This window comes from Muscardinus avellanarius (genome assembly GCF_963383645.1).
Source record: "Muscardinus avellanarius genome assembly, chromosome: 1".
Taxonomy (NCBI): domain Eukaryota; kingdom Metazoa; phylum Chordata; class Mammalia; order Rodentia; family Gliridae; genus Muscardinus; species Muscardinus avellanarius.
The window spans coordinates 150,169,276-150,194,498 of NC_137786.1; the positions used below are offsets into that span (position 1 = coordinate 150,169,276).

The following is a 25,223-nucleotide window of genomic DNA, read 5'->3' on the forward strand; positions in this document are numbered from 1 at the left end:
GACTTTTATCTGGCTTTCATTGGTATACAAGGGATATAGTGTACAGGGGCTTCCAGGAGAAGTAAAAAGCATGTAGAAAGTCCCTGCAGTCTACAAAGCTTTGTTCACATAACACAAGATCTCCTTTACTATAGAAGAGGCTATGAGGCCATGTTTTGAGGGCGGAGTGAGGTTTTCTTTAGGAGAATTAATTTGCCAATGATGGGAAGAAGGAATATTCCAGAAAGAGAGTCCAATTAAAATTTTCTACAATCATTCATGTGAGAAAGAAGAGAAGCTTAAATCATGATAATGGCTTTGGGGTCTTGTTAAGAAACTTTTTACCCGTGACCTAAACTCGCGTTCAGGTTTGTTCAATAAGATTTCTAGTGTCTCAGTTAAAAGTGTCCACCTCCCTCTACCTGATCTGCCATCACAATCTGAGCTACTATGGACTCTAGAAGCCACAAGCTCATTACTACACTAGATGAGTGATGAGCATTCAACACACTGAACAGCCGGATTCACATCCTCAGCAGCCGCAGACACAGCACCATGCAAAACTGATTGTGATCAAATGATCAGGTGGCCTCAGCTACTTAGTGAGGCACTGGCCAAATAGGTCAACAAATCCTCTTCAACCTATTCACCAGAAGAGAAACAACCAGCTCCAATGGCATGTAAATATTTTATTCAGCAGGAAATTTGGTAAACTAAATTTACTTGATCTTTTATAGAAGAAGAAGTAGTTATATCCTAATAATGACATTATGTATGCATTAGGACAAACAACCTCGTTATCTTTAAAAACTGAGTTATTTATATTGGAATAGAGCATAATGCTTAACTAAGAAGTTTATCTTGTTCATGAAATTTACAATCTTTTTGAATTAGTAATTCTCTGACTTCTGTGTCTATTTGTATAAAATAATAATTACTAAATTAGGAATCAAAGAAAGGTGCATTTTCAAGTGGACTAAAGACAGACTTTTTGTAATAAGAAAAATGCAAAAAGACCTACAAAATCCTTTTGACATAAACGTTTCCGTGAAACCACGCTTTAAGAATTTTATGAGCTTCTTTGGGACAAGGTAGTAGTTTACTCATCTTTGTTACCACAGAATTTGTACTGCACATTTCTGGGAAGCTACAGGCACAAAGTGGTATTTGTAAGCCGGGTGTGGTGGCGCGTGCTTGTAATCCCAGTTCTTGGGAGGCTGAGACAGGAGGATCACAGGTTCTCAACAAGCCTCAGCTACTTTGTGAGGCCCTCTGCAAATTAGTGAGACCCTGTTTCAAAATAAAAAAATACAAAATAGGGCTCAGGGTGTAGTTCAGAGGTAGAATGCCCTGGATTTAATCCCCAGTACAGTAAAATAAATAAATAAACAAAAGAACAAACAAATAAAGTGGTTTGTGTATTCTACTAGTAAGGATTATTAAAAAATTATCCAATTGAGCCGGGCGTGGTGGCGCACGCTTGTAATCCCCGCACTTGGGAGGCGGAGACAGGAGGATCGCGCAGGTTCGAAGCCAGCCGTGCTGGTATGAAGAAAGGTTAAGTGCTATTATTTGATAGTTAGAAATATGTACAATGTTATTACCTGTATGACTTGGACAGATGAGGTGAAAGATGTGGGGAGAAAATATGAAGAAAGAAGAGGGAAAAAAGTCAGAATATTCACTACGAACCTGGTTTAGTTTCTTCCAGAGATTGAGAACAGGAGAAAGCTCATTAGACCAAATTTCTCTATCAAATTTGCAACCAGCTGTTACTGATCTGCCCAAGATCCTCAATTGTGAAATAACCTGAATGAAAAAAAAAAGCAATAAGTAAAAATAATAGCAGAGAAACAAATATATACAAAACCAGATATTTCCTTTTTAAAGATCAACTATATTGTAAACGGGTTTTAATCCTATATAATTATCTGCATATAATTGGCTTCATATTTTACTGATTTTATTTAAGTACTTTTTTGTGGTACTGGAAATTGAACCCAGAGGCATTCTACTTCTGAACTACACCCCCAGACCAACTTTATTTCTTATCTGGAAACAGGGTCTCACTAGGTTACTGAGCATCTCACTAAATTGCTGAGGCTGTCCTCAAACCAGCAATCCTCTTTTCTCAGCCTCCCAAGTACTAGGATTATAAGCATGAGCCACCATGTCCCAGTTAAGTACTTTAAAAAACAAGAATGTAAAATCCTTTTTGGAAACCATCAGAAAAATTATATATAGTGATAACTCTTATATGAAAGCTGCTTATTTATGCAGAAAGCGCTCATTACCCATCATTAATGACCTGTTGGTGTCTTTTGTTCATTTCTGAAATCCATAATGTTCTTCACTTAATGATTTAAATTTCATAATTTCAAAACTCTGACACAGTATTTTTTAAATGTAAAATGACAGGAAAAATAGCAAATAGCATAATAAACACTGTAAAAATGGTAAGCCAATTTTAAGTAATGGTTGGTAAAAGATTATTCATAAGTCTACGTTTTAATATCCCATAATAATTTTAAGTTGTCATTTTAATGTTTCTTATACAGGCAAAAGAAATATTGGACAAGTAATTAAAATAAAGTGAGGAAAATAATTATTCCCTTTTGAGGACTTTCCCTTCTATAACTTCTCAGTTATGAGCTTCTTTACTATCATTCTCATGCAAAGCAATTCACTCACTTTTTTTCTAAAATATAATGACTCATTTAAGAACATTAATTAACCTCCTTAATCATTTGCTAAAAATAATCCAGAATATTACCAAATATGCTAAATATTGGATCAAACTGTGGTGTGTATATCTAAAATTAATGAGGCAAGCCGGGCGTGGTGGCGCACGCTTATAATCCCCACGCTTGGGAGGCTGAGACAGGAGGATCGCACAGGTTCGAAACCAGCCTCAGCTACTTAGTGAGGCTCTCAGCAACTTAGGGAGACCATGTTTCCAAATAAAATATAAAATAGGTCTCGGAGTATAGCCTGGAGGTAGAAAAGCCTTTGTGTTTCACCCCGAGTACCACCAATAAATAAATAAATAAATAAAATCAGAGGTAGCCATTCATTTATAATATATTTCAACTAAATCTTAAAATTATACTATCTCAATACTCACCAAATATAAATAAAATGAATAAGAAAAAACTAAAACAAGCCCACTGTGGTGGTGCATGCTTGTAATCCCAGTACTTGGGAGGCTGAGACAGGAGGATCATGCAGGTTCGAAGCCAGCTTCAGCTACTTACTGAGGCTCTCAACAACTCATTGAGACCCTGTTTCCAAATAAAATATAAAATAGGTATGGGAGTGTAACCCAGAGGTAGAAATCTCTGGGTACCATCCCTGGCACCACACACACACACACACACACACACACACACACACACACGTAGTATGTTTTCCTAAAGCAGTGGTGTGTGTGTGTGTGTGTGTGTGTGTGTGTGTGTGTGTGTGTGTAGTGTGTGTGTGTGTGTGTGTGTGTGTAATTGGGGGTGGAACCCAGGGGCTTTTCTACCTCCAGGCTATCCTCACAGATCTATTTTATATTTTATTTGGAAACAGGGTCTCACTAAGTTGCTGAGAGCCTAAGTAGCTGAGGCTGGCTTTGAACCTGTGTGATCCTCCTGTTTCAGCCTCCCAAGTGTGATTACAAGCATGTGCCACCATGCCCAACCTAAGGCAGTGTTTTAAACTTAACATTTGCAGCATGTTGACTACTTTTCAATTTTAATCTTTGAGAAATGTTAAGTTGTTTATTTTTTTCTTTATAACATATTGGGCTATATTTCATATTTCGCTAAGTTCTCATATTAGTAAATTGTGTAATATAATAATGGCCATAAATCTTGTAGGATAAATGTATTACTTAACTGCTCAACATCCACAATCATGTTTTTAAACTCAAGTTACTCTTAGAGCTCTTGATTGATTTTCCAGTCCTAAAAAACTATAGTGATTCAGTGTTTTGATTTTTGTTGTTTTCCTGATAAATTATTTTCATTTGCTCTAGCTGAACTATACAACAGCACCTAATTTATCAGCTTTGCTAGACTACAAAACATCACTAGTTGGTAGTCAGAACTCGTGCTATTTTAACTCTGTTAGCATTTGCTATCACTTATTTGTGTTTTAAATCTGTTGAAGATGGCAGAAAACAAAAATACAAAGAAAAGCATAAGGAAAATATACAAATATTTTTATATGTGATGTTAAACTACTTTATGAAGAAAGTGTGTGTTCTGTCTTAGAAAAATATGTGAGCTTTACATTCTTTAAAAACCATAATTTTAATGAATAGAGGATAATAAAAAAGTTCAAATATATGATAAAATACTCTTATTAATGAGGATAGGATTATAACAATAGACCTTTAGTTTCTAAAAAATCTGACATACTTATTATTTATTTTTTTAATTGCTGCATTGTAATTATACATCATTGTGAGGTTAAAATGATACACATTTTTTGCATAATACTTAGTTCACTTCCCTCCAGAGTCCACCCTGTTACTTACCCTTTCCTATACATATTACCGATACCATCATATATAGACATAGCATTATTTCAACTCTTTCCTTTATCAGCAACCCTTTTCTCCCCCTCGCCTCATTCTCCAAGTCCCCTTCCATTATTCTCATTTATCTAAAGTCTCTTTTGCTTCTATTTTCTCTCTAGTTTCCACATATGAAAAAAAAAAAAACATGACCCTTGACTTTGTGCATCTGGCTGATCTCTAGCTCTATCCATTTCCTGAAGATGGCATAATTTTGTTCTTCCTTATAGCTGACATACTCATTTTTATAAAGTATAAATAAAATATCTATTTACCCAATTTTAAACCAGTTAAAATGTTTTAAAAATAATACTACCTTAAGATGGTATTAAATGGAATGAAATATCATTTCATTAACAGCATATTTACATGAGCTGTTCTGTGTTCTACCCATATTTACCAATGTGTTATATCACTTGCATGAACTGGGGATCTATAAGAATTATAGGAAAGCTAAAGAAGATTCTTTCACTCCTGTTTTACTGTCCTCATTTCAACGACCAATGAGAGACATCTTAGTAATTTACTAAGAACAGATTCTCCTGATCAACTACTCTTTTTCACTGTAAGACACTGCTCTGGTTTGGATGTGACTTCAGTGTTCCCCAGGGCCCATTATGACTAAAGAGTTGATCCCCAGAGTGGCGGTGTTGACAGGTGGTAGAACCTTTGGAAGGTTGGACCTAATGGAAAATCCCTAGGTCATTTGGGCACAAGGTAGTTCTCCTGAGACGGCAAGTTAGTTCTTGTGCAATCCATTGAGTGTTTGCAAGATAACCGCTATGAAATAAGCAAGCCCGCCCCCACCCACATTCTCTCTTTGTTCCTGTTTCAGAGGTGACCGTTTGCTTTGACGCACGTTCCTGTCATGATGTGCCACTATCCACTGCCCTAACCAGAGTCCAAAGCAATGGACCTTCCACCGAGTCTTAGAATATGAACCTCCAAATTGATGAGTTAAATAAGCCAATGAACTTATAAAGTTAGCTGCTGCGGGTACTTTCTTTTTAGTAACACCGAGTGAATAATATAGGCACTAAATCTTGTATACAATTATATTTTCCTTTGGATATTATGAAGTGAATAATTTTTGCTGTAATAATACCAACTTTATAAAACCTCAGAGCACAAGATTTTTATTTGTTTTATCTTCTTTTAGCATAAACTGTTTCCTTCATTATTGTGTTTTCCCATCCTAATTTCCTTTTTGATTTCATCAACTGATTTTAGCCTGATTATTTATATACTTGTTAGTCATTTCTGGTATATCATTTTTGGAATGAGAAGGAATATAAATACTCATTCCTGATTTGCAGATAAAAAACAAATCTCAAAATTAAAAAAAAGCACCAAGTAATTAAGGCAAACTATTAAAGAAAAAAATTCAAGAAGATTTTTAAAACATGGAAAAGAAAATGGGAAAGTTTAATATGTAACTATCCAGAATTCTTTTGTTGTTGTTGTTGTTGGTGGTAGTACTGGGAGTGGAACCCAGGCTTTTCTACCTCCAGGCTATACTCCCAGACCTATTTTCTATTTTATTTGCAAACAAGGTCTCACTAAGTTGCTGAGATCCTCACTAAGTAGCTGAGGCTGGGTTCGAACCTGCGCGATCCTCCTGTCTCCACTTCCCAAGCACGGGGATTACAAGTGTGCGCCACCACGCCCGGCATGATTAAACAGATTTATATGTTGACACTAAAATGTATATATACCTATATGTTTAAAAAGAAACACCTAAAATATGAAGACATATGCAGTTAAGAAGTAATAGGTAGGACTGGAAAAGATAAGCCCTTTTTAGTAAACTAAAAAAAAAATTTTAAGGCAAAATGTATTAATGGAAAAAAGGTCACTTTCTACTAACATAATTCTAAATATCTATGAGATCAAAAGTGAAATGTACAGAATTCTACCATGTTAGGGACTTACATAGCAATTGGAGAAGGGTTAAAAGAGAGATGTGTGCATGTATGTCTCTATCATCTTGTACTCCATTAAGATGTATGACTACAATGCACCCATAAAAAAATTAAAAACCAGAGAAGAAGATATACTAACTTAAGTGACAGTTAGTCACACTCCCCTTTGGCTAGAGATGGAATATATTCCTTTTATATATGTTAATTTTTTAAATTTTCCTAATAGAAATTAAATAAGATTAAATAAGCATAATATAATAAAATAAAATTTCAGGATGTAGTCCTTTATTAAAAAATGTAATAAATAGCTGGGCGTGGTGCCGCACACTTGTAATCCCCACGCTTAGGAAGCAGAGGCAGGAGGATCGCGCAGGTTTGAAGCCAGCCACGCGCGCTGGCTCAAGAGACCCTGTTTCCAAATAAAAATGTAAAAATAGGTCTGGGAGTGTAGCCCGGAGGTAGAAGGGCTTCCAGGAACCCCAGTACCACAAAAAATTTAATAATAATAATAATAATAATAATAATAACAATAACAAATAAATAATAAAAATAAAAAATGTAATAAATAAAACAAAATATGAGAAATAAATGATTAAATTTTCAAATTGAAAAAATAACTTACATTAATTGTTTCAAGTCAATATGAAATTAAAAGCCTAAAAATAAATCTCAGGCTGAATCTCTTTTCAAAAGATGTTTAAATACATACTAAGACTTGTGAGTGTGTCTGTTTTTAAATACCAAAATATATTATTTGAAGTAAAAGGTTAATGCTTCATTATAAATCATATATATCAATGTTTTGTGTTTAGCTCTAGTTACTATCAAATATAAAGATCTAATATTAATAACTGTCTTGATGTGATAATAGTCTCATAAGTTACACATGTTCATCCTTTTCAAATTGTATATTCTACATAGGATCTTTACTGAATATCAATCTGAATAAAGCTGTGAGAGGTAGGAAAATAAATAATTATGAGAACATTAAATAATTCACAGAATTACCAGGAAGTGGGCTTAGGACCACTGGTTCTTCTGGTGGAAAAAAAAAAAAGTAAGAAAAAAAGAAAATCCTGTCCTTGCCACTGAACAGTCAGTGGCTTCCCTCTCCCTGTCATCACCAGCATGCTCTGGATGTTGCCTAGGTATTAGAAGTTGCTAATTAGTGTTAAAGGGAGAACAATCATCACGCCAAATGTTTGGCACTTTGTAATCCCTCCTCCTTCTCTCCCCTCCCTTTTCCCAGGCAACCTGTTATTTGCCTTTTATCAGAGTAGGTCCCCAGTCACTGCCTCCCAGCAGAGGCATGGAGACCTGTCAGTGCCTGGCTGGCTTGGTACTTGCATGCCATGCCAGCTCTCCTGCTGCGAGCTCCTTCCCTCCAACACCTGCAGTGGCAGGGCAGCTGGCTCCACTGAGACTCTTCTGGAGGAAGACACTGAAAGCTGTCTACATTTAACTGGGTGACAAGGTTGAAAAGATACATGCAAATATCCATCCCACTGGTTTTCACGTTTAAAAAAGTAATCTTTCTATGAACATATTCAAGTTTATACAATATTTTATTTTATCATGACCATTTTCAAAGATAAAAGGATATCTTTAGGTTGGCCTGAATCTGTGATCCACCTGTCTCAGCCTCCCAAAGACTGAAATTATAAATATGTATCACCACACCTGGCTTTTAATCCTTTTTATTTCTAGCTTTAAACAGATTATTTTTAAATTCTTACTAAATGATAACCTATAAGTTTAAAAATCATGTTGACAACATTAATAATTTACCAGTGCTGGGGCCTCCGAGGTCGGGATCGGAGCCTGCTGAGGGGTTAGGCCGGTGCTGGGGCCAGCGAGGCCGGCATCGGAGCCTGCCGTGAGGCAAGGCCGGTACTGGGGCCTCCGAGGCCAGGATAAGAGCCTGCCAAGGGGCTAGGCCGGTGCTGGGGCCAGCGAGGCCGGCATCGGAGCCTGCCTTGAGGCATGACCAGTGCTGGGGCCTCCAAGGCCGGGATCGGAGCCTGCCGAGGGGTTAGGCCGCTGCTGGGGCCAGCGAGGCCGGCATCGGAGCCTGCCGTGAGGCAAGGCCAGTACTGGGGCCTCCGAGGCCAGGACAAGAGCCTGCCGAGGGGTTAGGCCGGTGCTGGGGCCAGCGAGGCCGGCATCGGAGCCTGCCTCGAGGCATGACCAGTGCTGGGGCCTCCGAGGCTGGGATCGGAGCCTGCCGAGGGGTTAGGCCGCTGCTGGGGCCAGCGAGGCCGGCATCGGAGCCTGCCGTGAGGCAAGGCTGGTACTGGGGCCTCCGAGGCCAGGATAAGAGCCTGCCGAGGGGTTAGGCCAGTGCTGGGGCCAGTGAGGCCGGCATCGGAGCCTGCCTTGAGGCAAGGCCGGTACTGGGGCCTCTAGGCCAGGATAAGAGCCTGCCGAGGGGTTAGGCCGGTGCTGGGGCCAGTGAGGCCGGCATCGGAGCCTGCCGTGAGGCAAGGCCAGTACTGGGGCCTCCGAGGCCAGGATAAGAGCTTGCCGAGGGGTTAGGCCGGTGCTGGGGCCAGCGAGGCCGGTATCGGAGCCTGCCGTAAGGCAAGGCCAGTACTGGGGCCTCCGAGGCCAAGATAAGAGCCTGCCAAGGGGTTAGGCCGGTGCTGGGGCCAGCGAGGCCGGCATCGGAGCCTGCCATGAGGCATGACCAGTGCTGGGGCCTCCGAGGCCGGGATCGGAGCCTGCCGAGGGGTTAGGCCGCTGCTGGGGCCAGCGAGGCCGGCATCGGAGCCTGCCGTGAGGCAAGGCCAGTACTGGGGCCTCCGAGGCCAGGACAAGAGCCTGCCGAGGGGTTAGGCCGGTGCTGGGGCCAGCGAGGCCGGCATCGGAGCCTGCCGTGAGGCAAGGCCGGTACTGGGGCCTCCGAGGCCAGGATAAGAGCTTGCCGAGGGGTTAGGCCGGTGCTGGAGCCAACGAGGCCGGCAGCGGAGCCTCCCGTGAGGCATGACCAGTGCTGGGGCCTCCGAGGCCGGGATCGGAGCCTGCCGAGGGGTTAGGCCGGTGCTGGGGCCAGCGAGGCCGGCATCGGAGCCTGCCGTGAGGCAAGGCCAGTACTGGGGCCTCCGAGGCCAGGATAAGAGCCTGCCAAGGGGTTAGGCCGGTGCTGGGGCCAGCGAGGCTGGCATCGGAGCCTGCCGTGAGGCAAGGCCGGTACTGGTGCCTCCGAGGCCAGGATAAGAGCCTGCTGAGGGGTTAGGCCGGTGCTGGGGCCAGCGAGGCCGGCATCGGAGCCTGCCTTGAGGCAAGGCCGGTACTGGGGCCTCCGAGGCCAGGATAAGAGCTTGCCGAGAGGTTAGGCCGGTGCTGGGGCCAATGAGGCCGGCAGCGGAGCCTGCCGTGAGGCATGACCAGTCCTGGGGCCTCCGAGGCCGGGATCGGAGCATGCCGAGGGGTTAGGCCGGTGCTGGGGCCAGCGAGGCCGGCATCGGAGCCTGCCGTGAGGCAAGGCCGGTACTGGGGCCTCCGAGGCCAGGATAAGAGCCTGCCGTGAGGCAAGGCCGGTACTGGGGCCTCCGAGGCCAGGATAAGAGCCTGCCGAGGGGTTAGGCCGGTGCTGGGGCCAGTGAGGCCGGCATCGGAGCCTGCCATGAGGCAAGGCCGGTACTGGGGCCTCTGAGGCCAGGATAAGAGCCTGTCAAGGGGTTAGGCCGGTGCTGGGGCCAGTGAGGCCGGCATCGGAGCCTGCCTTGAGGCATTACCAGTGCTGGGGCCTCCGAGACTGGGATTGGAATCCTGTCAAGGGGTTAGACCGGTGCAGGGGCCAATGGTCAGCATCGGAGCCTGGCGTTAGGCAAGTTCACTCCTGCGGCCTCCAAGGTCGGGACCAAAGCCAGCTTAGGGGTTTGACCGGTTCAGGGGCCAGCGAGACCAGAACTGGGTCCTCCCATGAGGCAAGGCCGCTGCGTGAGCCAGCGAGGTCTGGATCAGTCCACTGAGTAGCCAGGCCACTACTGGGACCATCAAGAGTGGGATTGGTACTTGCAACGCAGCATGCACAGAGAAATATCGCAGAAAATATAAATCAGACGCTTCTCTTAATCAGCAATAACTAGGAGGAAAAGGGCAACAGGAAGAGGTTGAGCTATAGAAAGGGCCCTATAGTGAAGCAACTAATGTGATCAATCAGAGGGTATGTAATACTGGAGGACGGAGCCTCTTTAAAATGCAGGAGGTACATAAACAAATGTATCAAAGTAAATCACCAAAGAAGTGTGGGATGGAGGGAGGGGGAGGGAATGGGACGGGGGCTGGAGGAGGGCTAATTGGATGATGTGTGCTTGTATATCCTCTCAAGTCTTGTACTCCAATGTGATTGATATATGACTACAATGCACCAATTTAAAAAATAAATTAATTAAAAAAATAAAAATAAAAAAATAAAAATCATGTTGACAACATTAATAATTTACACACATTTATTTATTTATTTATTTATTTATCTATTTATTTATTACTGTGCTGGGGATCGAACCCAGGGGCATTCTGAGCTACACCTCCAGCTTTATTTTTATTCTTTATTTTGAAACAGGGTCTCACTGAGATGAAAAGGGCCTCACTAAGTAGCTGAGGCTGTCTGAGAACCGCGATACTCCTGACTCAGCCTCTCAAATACAGAGATTACAAACCCATCATGCCCAGCTCTACATATATATTTAAGAATAAATACTGCATAAATTATAAAAGTGAATAACTGATATCTTCTAATATAGTTGATTTTTTTCTTAAAAGGTGTTTGAACTCAGAATGTGAAAAATATCCAAACTTAGATTTTCATAAAAGACAGAAATCATTATACCAAGTATAAAAATACATATATTACTTACCACTGATTGTATTATTGGCAAAGCAGTAACTAATAAATATGTTTTGGAAATATGGGTTAATATATTAAAAATAAGAAAACCTGAGAGAAAACTGTAACTTAAGCTTCCTGACTTGAAAGAATTTACCAGGAGCTTGTGACTTCTCTAATAACTGATGAAAAACCATTTGAGTCAGGATAACTGCAGCTGTTCAATGAGTAATCACAGCTGCTGGGTTTATAAAAGCAAGTGAATGCAGTGTTGCTAAAATTATTATACTAGCAATTATTTCTCAAACCTTTAGCAAAAGAAAAATCATCATTACATTTTAAGAATAGATGTAACACATTTTAAGAATTTTGTTATAAAATTGGTGTTAAGTCTATGAAAAAATGAAAAAGTTCTGGGACTCCATACTTACAAAAAAAAAAAAAAAAGGTAGCCAACACATGAAGAAAAATATGCAGCTCTTACAAAAAAACACATATCAAATTTTCCTGGACCTAAGTCTCATCATAGATTTGACTAATAACTATTGTCTCCAAAAATATGCTACCATTTTTGAGCAACAGCATTATTATAACTGCTTTCTAAACTGTCTTTTTGCTTTAAGTGCTAGTCCCCTATTTTCTATTCTCTGTAAGGCATATACTGCCAAAGAGAACTAGGTTTTTCATTGGTTCAAAAAGCTCAACATTATCTAGCATCTCCAACATGGCTAGCTTGCGACCTAAGCCCTCACTCTTCCCCTTCCTCACTTTGCTTAAGCCATATCTGACTCACTGATGTTTCCAACTAAAAAAGCAGAAATGATCCATAAACATATGGAAGGATGTTCAATACAATTGGTGATAAAAATGCAAATTAAGTCCACAATGAGATACCATTTTAACCTACCAACTTGGGAAAAATGAGGGCATCCAAAAATACCAAGCATAACTGGATTAAGAGGATGTGGAATATTATATAGTGCTAGTACAAGAGTGATTGTTTATGGTTACTAAAACAATTTGATGCAAAACTTGTAGTTTTTAGTATATATATATATATATATATATATATATATATATTCTAAAGATCTTTTTTTTATTTTGGGGTACTGGGGATGGAACCCAGGGGCATTCTACCTCCAAGCTACACCCCCAGCCCTATTGTTTTACTCTTTATTTTGAAACAGGGTGTCACTGAGTTGCAAAGGACCTCACTAAGTAGCTGAGGCTGTTCACAAACCAGGATCCTCCTGTCTCAGCCTCCCAAATGCCGGGATTACAAGCACGTGTCACCATATCCAGCTCTAAAGAACTTTTTGCACAGGAGACATATCCACAAATATCAATATAACCACTATTTTTATAGCCAAAAGACCCCCCCCAGAATAACCCTAAGGCACACTAGTAAGGAGACGGATATACATACTATGTCATATTTATATAAGTATAAATGACCATACTTCCATATAATAAATATGACACATAGTAATAGTAAAGAATGAAATCACAGCCAGTGCATATGAATGCATCTTAGTAAAACAAAGTTGGAGGAAAAAAGCAAATACTAGAGCTAGAGCAATAAGGCAAGAAAAGGAAATCAGAGGAGTATAAATAGGAAAAGAACTCAAACTTTCACTATTTGCAGATGACATAATACTATACTCAGAAAACCCAACAAACTCAACCAAAAGGCTTATAGAGCTGATCAACAAATGCAGCAAAGTGTCTGGATACAAAACCAATCTAAAAAAACCAGAAACTTTTCCGTATAGCAACCATAAATCCACTGAGAAAGAAATCCAAAAAACACTTTCACTCAGGATATCCCACAAAAAAATAAAATACTTAGGAACCAAAAAGGTAAAAGACTTCTACAAAGAAAAATATAAAACATTGAACAAATAAATCAAAGAAGACCTTAGAAGATGGAAAGATCTTCCATGTTCATGTATAGGCAGAGTAAATATTATCAAATGGCTATTCTTCTAAAAGACCTGAAATACCACATGTAGTATACTGTTTTATAAAGTTCAAAAATAACCAACACAATATACTGTTAGGCATGAATGTGTGAGAGAAAGAGAAAAATGGAGCCAGGTGGGGTGGTACATGCTGTTTTCCCAGTACTTGGGAAGCTGAGACAAGAGGAACACAAGTTCAAGGCCAGCCTCAGCAACTTAGTGAGACCCTGTACGCACATGAGCTACACACACAAACACACACACACACACACACACACACACACACACACACGAAAATACATAAGCACATCAATTAGTCATCAAAAAATAAAGCAGGTTAAAGGGAATAAGCAATACTATGAATTGTGGGGGGTACTGTTTCATGTAAATACTCAAAAAATGTCTGCCTGCTATAGAAATTCGAAGATATAAGGAAAGTAATAGACAAAAACCCACAGATATAAACATCCAGGGAAAGGTTAGAGGAAATGTGAAGAATCTTATTGAAAGCCTAACGAGTGTCAGCCTTTGTGGCTGCAAGGGGAAGATCCAAAGAGAAAGGCAACAAGGGAACAGGAACTTGAGCATGGAGCATCTTGTACATCTCTGTAATGAATGCTTGTATTGTGAGTTAGATGGAAGGTAAAGAGGGGAAAACTATTTTCTTTTATAGAATATGAAAATGCCCATTTTATTTTCTAGATTGATCTAGGACCATAAATAAGTCTTTTCCCAGAAGCCAACTCTTATTTTCCTATACCTAAATTCTCCATGGAAAGAGTTAAGTGTTTATGTAAACATGGATTCAAGTAACTGCTTAAACATTTTTGTCTAAATCTCACAAGATACTGACTAGCTGCACAAAGGAAAAAGTATGTTTGCCCCCAAATTTCATAGTGATCATTTCAGATTTCTCCAGAGATTTATTGATTATTAAGAAAAGGAGGAATCATTTTGCTCAAGACTGTTCTAAGAATTGTACTTTACCATTTCCCTGAATTTATTAAATCCATAAATCACAGCTGAAAATTGTTCAAGTATAAAGTTTTAAATAAGATATTCAATAATATGACATTTCTTTCATAGACCCAAGTAACAACAAGCAAAACACTTTTTGTTTTAAATGGAAGAACAAAACTAAGTTATTAAATTCCAGAAAATTCCTAGCTTTAAAGTACTCATTTGAGAAAAATGTTTTAAAAAACTCAATTCATAAAAAGAGGCTGTAACATTATGAATTTAATAATTCAGAAAACCTGAGCTGTACTGCTGGGGCTAGTATTTATCATTACATAGACTTAGGATCTCAATACCTCTGTAAGCAAGTTTTGAATAGATTATTTTTTAACATGTGTTACAACAGTATGACAGCATACGAAGATATTTTTAAGTACTGAGCCTACAGTAAATGAAAAATGTGACTCTATTGTGTGTGTGTGTGTGTGTGTGTGTGTGTGTGTGTGTGTGTTACTGGGAATGGAACCCTTCTACCTCCAGGCTACACTCCAAGACCTATTTTATATTTTATTTGGAAACAGGGTCTCTTAAGCCAGCGATGCTGGCTTTGAACCTGCACGATCCTCCTGTCTCTGCCTCCCAAGCACGAGGATTACAAGTGTGCGCTACCACGCTCAGCAAACATGCAACTCTATTTTGAGTAGAATCTGATATACAGAGTTCGCATCTCTTAACTGCAATACAGAAGATCTCAAAACTGAGGGCACATAAGAACTGAAAAAATATAGATTTCAAAGCTCCATTACTAGATAGTCTAGTTGTACAGACCTGGGATAGAACTTAGGAACCTATTTTTAAACAAGCTTGTCAGATAATTCTGATATAAGTGACCAACATCACCACACTGAGAAGTACTGCCCACGGCCTGAATTAGGTGGAAAGATGGTTCTGAGAAGTTAAAGTTACTTTAAATAATATATATATACTTGCAATTGTAGATGAATGATTTAAAAAGAGAGACAGAAAAAAGTGCTACTAAAGAGATTTGAGTATTGCTTTTACAATGGCATGGAGACAAATCTAGGAAAGAGAAATACAAAGCAACAGAATGATTTAGTTTAAAAGCTATGGATTTCCTGCCAAGATCTTGAACAAAGTGATTCCCTAAAGAAGTGTAGCAGCTGGGTGTTACTGGTGCAGATAAGAGCGTGCCGTTATTGAACACAACAGCTTTCAGAACAACCAAGTAGAAAACCTTGTTCCTTTGACTGGTTCACTCTGGCTTTAAGGTTTTGTTATTATATTTAAAGCTTCATTGGTTTTGTTCACTTTATATATTTAATGTCCAAATTCTGGTTGGGATTTTAAATTACAAAACTTTACAAATATTTTGAGCTTTATCCTTCATGTTGTTATTCTCACTTGCTTTAGAATTATAATTTTTATTTATTTTTATTGGTGCATTATAGTCTCAGATCATAATGTAGTTCAGAGTGACAGTGACAGGCACACAGCACGTGGCGAGCTTCCCCTCCCTCCCCTGCCCCATACATGATATTGAGATTGGCATTGGTATACATAATGTGTTTTAATGCTACTCCTCTACTCTAAGCAGAGTGAATTCAAAATTCTAGGAACTCTTTGATCTCTGTAAACATTAATGGCAAGTATATCTGTTGCATTGTGATTATTTTAGCCAAGTAAAAGTTATTATGGCTGCTCTTTAATACAGCCTAGAAACTGAGTTTAAGATAGCTCCATGAATTACAAATATGCCCAACTACAAAGTATTCAGATCAGCAAAGAACACAAGTTCCACTTAGTTTTTAAATGAATATTTACCATAGAATATAATGATACATTTGACTAATACTGAATAAATGGAAAGTTCATTAAATACCATTTACCATTTTTGTGCATTTTTCATGTAACTAAACATCTTTAGCCTACTATGAAGGAAGTTCAATACCCTGAAGAATCACTGAAGTTATCTTAAGGTTAAGACTTTATAGGCAGATGACAACTATAAAATATTACTTTCAATATCAAGATTCTCTCATAGATTTTTTATAATTTTTTATTATTTGCTTTTCTCCCAGAATTTCCTATTTATAAAATAGATCAAAATACATATTTGTATTTAAGACTTGATTTCAGATCCTATGACAACAAGTGCTAATAAAAACAAGTATATTTTAATAACTACTTTGCCTAGAAAGAGATTTTTTTTTCCTTCCTCCCTGTAGCAGAAGCCAGGTGAAAAGTAAAACCTCTATGTAAAAAGCTACTGAATCTCAATTCAAAAAGTCCCCAAATCAACAATTTACTCTTTTTTTGTGTGTGCAGTATGGGGCATTCTATCTCCAAGCTACACCCCACGCTCCGTTTTTTATTCTTTATTTTGAAACAGGTTCTCACTAAGTTGCAAAAGGCCTCACTAACTACCTGAGGCTGTCTGGGAACCACGATCCTCCTGTCTCGGCCTCTCAAAATAATTTACTCTTGCTGTATGAATGTATCATAAATGCATTAACTAGTATTCAGTAACCCATTTATATTCTAGGTTAGAAACATACTAAATATACAATCTGGGGGTTAAAGAAACAATAACCTTCTTGGACCTCAATATTTCAACTATAAAATAAATTCAATCAGAGTACCTATTATGAGAGAATCATTCTGATAGTTAAATGAAACAAAGCCTATTACAAAGAACACAAAAAGTATCAAAATCATCCCCATCATATCATCATAAGCACAGACTAGGATCCTGACACTAGATATACGCTAAAATTAAAATAAGTATACATGGAAAAAATAAAAACACATTTTAAAAAAGATCTAAGTAAAGTGATCTGATTGGGATGGCTCCATTTGTAATAATGATGGTGGGACAGGTAACAAAGTATGTGGTATAATTCTAGTAATATAAAAATTATGTCATTGGAAACTAAAGAGATGACTTGTATAGGTTCTAGTTTTAATTTCTTTTTTTGCAGTACTGGGATGGAACTCAGTGGCATTCTACCTCTGGGTTACATTCTCATCTCTATTTTTTAATTCTTTATTTTGAAACAGTGTCTCACTAACTTGCCGAGGGCCTCATTAAAAAACAGTTTTCAATTGCGTAGTTTAGTCTTGTGAACTTCCTGACCAAGAACTGTTTTTCTTCCCCCAATTCTTTGATCATAATTTTCCTAGCTCCTATCTTTTCATACTTCCAGTTTTAAATCTAGTAGAAGCCTCTATATAAACCAGATAGGCACTTCTGTACCAAAGAACTGTATAGTCATCTGATAAGAAATTCATTTTATAAATCTCCTATCAACTTGTAAGTTGCCTGTACCTTCTGTGTCCTTTTTCATTCTTAAAAGGGAAATGTGAAGAAGAGGAAATAAATCATAAAATGCCAAAATATCCTTAAAGAATGCATCTTTGTATTGTTGGTTGTGAAAGCAAAGGAATGTTATGGCAAAATAAGTGACTAGAAAAAATATTTCTTGAAGTTTTCTTACAAAGAAGGTATTTCAATCATTCAATCCCAGGGCCCTGTGCCTGCTAGACAAGTTCTCTGCCACTAAGACAAATCCCAGCCTTCTTTCCTCTCCCATCTCTTTATGTTTTAGTTTAGTTTCTGTCTGCATTTTCATTTTAACTGTTCTATCTTAATTTTCATGGAATCCTTGGCTTTCAAGTCTTGTTGTATACATTCCTCATCTCCATTGTGTGTTTATATCTAAAACTCGATTTTATTTACTTATTTTGGTTTTGGTTTTGTTTTTTGCCACCAAACCCAGAGCCTTGCACATGCTGGGGAAGTACTATACTACTGAGCTAAACATCTAGCCCTCATTTTACATGTATCTTTGATAAAACTCACCATCTAGTCTGATGTATACTGCCTACCTTTTGCATAAGAATCCTTATCATTCACATTGTATTTTAAATTTCCAGTTAGATAACTCCAACACCTGCGTCATATCTATGTCAACTACTTTGTCTCTTATAGTGTTACCTTCTCTTCTATTTTCATATGCCTTATAATGTTTTGTTGGCAACAGGACAGGAGAGACTAAGAAAGCTCTGAAGCTTGGATATAAGTATGAACTTCTTCTGATAGGTCTGATTAAATCGAGCTGAACTTGTGCCAGTACCGGGGCACATCTGACCAGATATACAAATGCTTGTGTGTGTCAAGTCTCCATAAGTACACATATCTCCTTAGATTTTGATGATCTATTGCCTTAGAGTTTCTTCACAAATAATTTTTTTTTAAGTAACAAACTTGCAGTTTGGCCTGTATTGTAAGAGTGGGAACAATGCTTTTTTAAGCTATCTACATCATTGAGGCTCATTTATTTTTGGGTTACAATGGTCTTTCTTCTTTCATTCCAAGTATAACCATCATTAAGTTTATTTTTAATATTCCAATTTATTTAATCAAATGAAAACTACCACATTTTGTTTCAGTGGCTGACTCTGCTGGAGCAACATATTACCTTCATCAGAAAGGTAATACTGTGATGGGGGAAGGATGAGAAGGAGATGAAAGAAAATGGCATTGCTATTAGCAATACTAGTAGAATCACACAAAACAATGGGATCGATCTCCTATTTACTGAGTGGCTACCTGAAGTGTTTTCTATATCAAGATGACAAAAATCAATATGTGTTCCTGCAGAAGATACTGCCCCATCTTGGTAAACAAAGACACATTAATGATAGTAGTTTAGGACTTAAATGATGAAAGAATATAATTTCAAATATGAAGCTTGGTTCTGTTTAGCTTTTACTTTCTTAAACAAATGTTTGTTTTAACAAAGTAAGATAGAGAAACTAGAACTCTTAATTTTAATGTAAAAAGTAAAATTTCACTTAAAATATAAAATTTAAGAGAACTGGAATTTAATTTCAGCTTTAAGGATTTTCTCAGTAGAACTTAATTAAGCTTAATTCTGAAATGCTTATCATATGCTCAAATTGTCTTAATTGCAGAAGCTCTGTGCAAACACTCATCAAAAATTAAATTCATGTAAAAATTATCCTTAGCAACTGTTAAGTAAAAAGTACACACGTTTACTCAGACATAAATTCACAAGATATATACCTAAGTAATAGAATACGTGCTTCTACTTTCTTACTTGTATTACAGTGGTACTTTTCCATATATCACCCCTACTAACCTAACTTCCTTCAAAACAGGGACTGTTTTTATATCTACAATTTCTGATTTCTGTTCCAATGTTGACATATTAGATGTAAATAAGAACATATATAAAATGAAAAATTCCAAAGGATCAATAAATATCCTTCATGAAGACAGTGAACTTTAAACTCGAAATAAGGATTTAAATAAGCAAAAACTGGGGCAAGGGCAGTTTCAGAAATTATCAGAACACTGTGCTGAGCATGGGAAGAAGGGGAGGGTGAGGGAATAGGGCAGGAATTGAGGGAGGAATCAAGTGGTCTGTGCATGTGTGCCTCTATCAACCTGAACTTCATCAAGATGTATGATTACAACACATCAGTAAAACGAATTTTAAAAAATGTTAGCAGAGCCGGGCATGGTGGCGCACGCTTGTAATCCCCACGCTTGGGAGGCGGAGACAGGAGAATCGCGCAGGTTCGAAGCCAGCTGCGCTGGCGTAATAGACCCTGTTTCAAAAATATAAAAAATAGGTCTGGGAGTGTAGCCCGGGGGAAGAAGGGCTTCCAGGAACCCCGGTACCACCAAAAAAAAAAGGTTAGCAGAACAAAGACATTTTGAAATGTCTCTATGGGCAAAATGCTAATAGCAGAAAGGAAGAAAGAAAGAAGAGAAGAAAAAAGATAAAATAAAAGAAAGAAAGAAAGAAAGAAAGAAAGAAAGAAAGAAAGAAAGAAAGGAAGAAGAGAGAAAGAAGGAGAAAGAAAGGAAGGGTGTGAACTCAAGATGTAGGGCTACTATTAAATAAACATCCTTATTTTCAGGATATCAGAAGGTTAAGAGAATTAAATTAATGACATCAAAACCTATTCAATGAAATAATAGCAAAAATGTTCCTAATCTCAGGAAAGATATGGACATCCAAGTTCAGAAGGCCAAAACAGACATGACAAGCAAAGATTTCCACAATAAAACACTATAGTTAGACAGTCCAAATTATAAAACAAAGGAAGAATTTTGATATTTACAAGAGAAAAGCACCAAGTCATGTTAAATGGTATACTCATTAGACTAACAGACCAGGAAGTAATAGAATAACATTAAAAATCCTGAAAGAAAATAACTGTAGACCAAGATTACCATACACAGCAATGGAGAAATAAGTAACTTCCAAGATAAGCGAAAACTGAGGGAATTCTTGAGTTAAAAATATGAAGATCCAGGCATGGTGGTGTACAACTGTAATCCCAGGACTTGGGAGGCTGAGAAGGGAGGATGTGGGTTGTAGTTAGCCTCAGCTACTTCATAAGGTGCTCTACAAATTAGTGAGAGCTGTTTCAAAGTAAAGAATATAAAACTGGCTTGGGGATGTAGCCTGGAGGTAGAATGCCCACGATTCAATCCCAGTAATGCAAAATAAATAAATAAATAAATAAATAAATAAATAAATAAATAAAGACTGCATGAAAAAATGCTCAAAATCATTAGCAATCAAACAGATGCAAATCAAGACTACCCTGAAATTTCACCTAACTCCAACTAGAATAACCATCATTCAAAACACAAAAAACAACAAATGCTGGCAAGGATATGGAGAAGTGGAAACTCTACTATATTGTTGGTGAGACAGCAAATTAGTGCAACCACTTTGGAAAACTGTATGGAGGATCCTCAAAAGAATGGGAATGAACTTACCATATGATCTAGAAATACCACTTCTGGGTATCTACCCCAAAGAATGGAAACCCAACTACCAAACTAATGCTTGACACATATGATGGATCAACATTGAATCAAGAGGTCATAAGAAACCCAAATAGATTAATGATAAATAATGTGATTGAATCAGTATTTCCCAACAAAGATAAGCTCTTGATTATATGGCTTAACTGCTGCATTTTGCCAAACTTTTAAGAAAAATCTTATGCCAATTCTTCTCAACTGATTCCACAAATTTGAAACTCACCCACACTTCCAAACTCACCCTGTGAGCCAGAATTACTTTGTAATAATTAAAAAAAAAATAAGCAAGTAGCCGGGCGTGGTGGCTCACACTTGTAATCTCAGCACTTGGGAGGCTGAGACAGGAGGATCTCACAGGTTCAAAGCCAGCCTCAGCTACTTAGTGAGGCTCTCAGCAACTTAGTGAGACCCTGTTTCCAATGAAATATAAAATAGTTCTGGGAGTATAGCCCGGAGATAGAAAACCTCTGCATTCCACCCCCAGTACCACACACACACACACACACACACACACACACACACACACACAAAGGCAAGGAAAAAAACAACAAAAACAAAACCAAAAATATGGACCAATATCCCTGATGAACACTGATGTAAATATTCTCAACAAAATACTAACAAATCAAATTCAACAGCACATCAAAAAGATTAGTCACCATGATCAAGTTGGTTTCATCCTAGGTATGCAATGATGTTTTAATGGATGCAAATTTAAAAATGTAATACATCATGTTAGCAGAATGAAGGATAAAAGTTACATATGTTCATGCAGAAAGAACATTTCATAAAATTCAATACCCTTTCATGATAAAAGCCCTGAAAACATTAGATATAGCAGTATAACACATCAACATAATATAGGCTATATATGACAATCCCAATGGGGAAAATCTGAAAGCATTTCTCTAAGATAAAGAACAAGCCAAGGGTGTCCACTTTTCCTGCTCTTACTAAATACACTACCAGGAGTTTTAGCAAGAGTATTCAGGCAAGAGAAAGAAAATTTCTTATAAAAATACAAATAAGAAAGGAGGATATCAAATCATCTGTTTGCAGATGATATGATTTTATATAGAGAAAAACCACCAAAAGTCAATTAAAACTGATAAATGAATTAAGTAAAGTAACAGAATACCAACATAGAAAAATCAGTAGCTTTTCTTTACACCAATAACAAATTTTCTAAGAAAGAATTCATCAAAGCATTCTTTTAGCAATAGCAAAGCAAAACAAAAACCACTGGGGGTAAAATTAACCAAGAAACTGAAAGATCTCTATGCTAAAACTTTCAAAACAATAATTTAGGAAATTGAAAGAGTAATATACACAAATCAAATGATTTTTCATATTCATTGAATGGAAGAATTAATTCAGATCATCCAAAACAATGTTGAAAAAAAAAGACAACACACAAATGAAAAGGTCTCCCATATGCATGGATTGGAAGATTTAATATACACAAAGTGACCTACAGATTCAATGCACTCCCTGTTCAAGATGACAACATATTCAGCATTCTTTACAAAACTAAAAATAAAAAATTCTGAAATACTAGCAAAGCGTAAGAACAACAAAGATAGAGGATTTACGGTTCTTTAAGACACCCCATAGAGTTACAGTAAATACACAATATTAATTTTGATATAAAAACACATAGATGAATAGAATAGAAATTCCAAAAGTAAACCCATGTATCAATAGCCAACTGATTCTCAACAAATTTCTAAAAAACATACATTGAAAAAGGAAAACTTATTCAGTTTGCTGGGAAAGGTGGATATCTTCAAACAAAAAACTGAAATTTGACCCCTATCATTCACTCAGTTAAAAAAAATCAGCACAACATGTATCAAACACCTGAAGATAAGCCCTAAAATTACTTAAAAAAATCAATAATTACTTAAAAAAATACTTAAAAAGAATACTCAGTATAAAGAGCCATCAGAAAAATGCAAACCAAAAGTTGAACAAAACATCATATGCCCCAGTTAGAATGATTATTATAAGATAGAAATATATAGAAAACACTGGAAATGATATGGAGATAAAATAATTTTTACTCATTGTTGGTGGTGATGTAAATTAGTAAGCTATTATGGAGGACTGTTGATTCTCTCCCAAAATAAAAGTAGATATATTACATGATTCAACTATTCCACTTCTGAATATGCATCATATGGGGGAAAAAATCTATATACCAAACAGAAAACTGCATGCTCATGCCTAGTGTAGCACTGTTCACAGCTAAAATATAAAATGTCACTTGTTACTGATAGACTTGAAGTCAGGTCAGACTTCTTAATAATCTGAATATTCACTTTCAAATAAAGCCAAGCATTCAAAATGTGGCTTGCACTGAAAAATCTCTATACATATGCCCTGAACAGAATTTTTTACTTCAACTATGTATATATCTTGGTAATTATAAAAATAAAATGTTATATTTGTTTTTAAAACTATTTTAGTATGAAAACGATAGCCAGAAGCTTAAAGATAAGTAAATAATAAAACATACATACAATTAAGATATACTGGAATAAAGATAGTCTCTTCAACAAATGGTGTTGGCAAAACTGGTTATCAATATGCATAAATAGAAATAAACCTCACTTTCCCACCCTGCACAAGAGTGAATTCAAAATGGATCCAAGACCTGAAAATCCAACCAGAAAACGTCTAGACACTTGATGAGGGCATAGACCCAACACTCCAACACATAGGCATGGGTAAAAACTTCCTCAACAAGACCAAAAGGCACAAGAAATTAAAATGATGACTAATACTTGAGATTGCATTAAACTGAAGAACTTCTGCATAGCAAACTATCAACAACCTAAAAAAAAAAAAAAAAAAAAAAAAGAGCTGACATAATGGGGAAGATTTTTGCCTGCTACTCTTCTGATAGAGGACTAGTATATAGAATATAGAGAGAACTCAAGAAACTCACTGCCAAAACAACAACAACAAATAACCCAGTCAAAAAAATTCGCAAGTTAACTAAATAGACAATTCACAAAAGAAAAATTACAAATGGCCAATAAATGTATGAAAAAATGTTCAATATCATTAGCAATCAGAAATATGCAAATAGAATCTACCTTGATATTTCACCTAATCCCAATTAGAATTGCAATAATTAAAAACACAAACAACAACAAATGTTGGCAAGGACGTGGAGAAGTAGGAACTCTAATGCATTCTTGGTAGGATTGCAAATTAGTGAAACCACTTTAGAAAACAATGTGGAGGTTCCTCAGAAGAATGAGAATGAACCTACCATATGACCCAGCAATAGCACTTCTGGGTATCTACCCAAAAGAATAGAAACCAAACTACCAAGTTAATGCATGCATATCTGTGTTCATAGCCACACAATTCACAATTGCCAAACAAGATGTCCATCAACAGATGAATGGATTATAAAACTATGGGATATGTATACAATGTGATTTTATTAAGCCATAAAGAAGAACAAAATTATGTCACTTGCAGGGAAATGGGTAGAATTGCAGAACATTAGGATAAGTGAGATTAGTCTGTCATAAAAAGTAAAGAGTCTTATGTGGAAGCTAGAGGGAAAATGGGACATAGGAGAGACTCCAGACAAAGGAAGAGAAACCTTAGATTGAAGAAAGTGACCTAACTAAGGGAAATAGGAGAGGGGAAGAGGGAAACACCTTAATGAACATTATACACATACATAAACTTATCAAAGTCAATCTCTGTGCTAAGCATGGAAAAGAGAGAAGGGAAGGAATAGGATGAAAACTGGGGGAGGGCTCAATGAGTACTGTGTGCACGTATGCCTCTATCACCCTGAACCTCATCAAAATGTATGATTACAATGCACCAACGACAACCAAAAAAAAAGATACAAATATTTTAAAAGTATGTGTTACCCAAAAACATTTGGAAGAATATGCTATCTTCTTTTCATCCAACAAGTATTTATAAAACTTTTAATACTAAAATTGTAGGCAAACAGTAGGCAAGACAAAATAGTAGATATCAAATCATATTAAGATAACCTTAGAAAATTTGTTTGATATACTAGAGTTAATAAGAAATAAAAATGGATTCTGGTTGTCTTGGGATTGTCTGGAAAAATAACACTGACATT

The 25,223-nt window shown here is 37.4% G+C and overlaps 1 protein-coding gene across 2 annotated transcripts in view; it reads right to left on the reverse strand.

Moving 5' to 3' along the window:
- Window positions 1–25,223, reverse strand: part of DYNC2H1 (dynein cytoplasmic 2 heavy chain 1) — a gene marked incomplete at both ends in the record, with an annotated part of 293,921 nt that overhangs the window by 54,888 nt on the left and 213,810 nt on the right. For both annotated transcript variants that reach the window (XM_080694845.1, XM_080694844.1), the window contains one exon: window positions 1,672–1,788. In XM_080694845.1, the coding sequence (XP_080550971.1) occupies window positions 1,672–1,788 (117 nt within the window). The remainder of the gene's footprint in view (window positions 1–1,671; window positions 1,789–25,223) is intronic.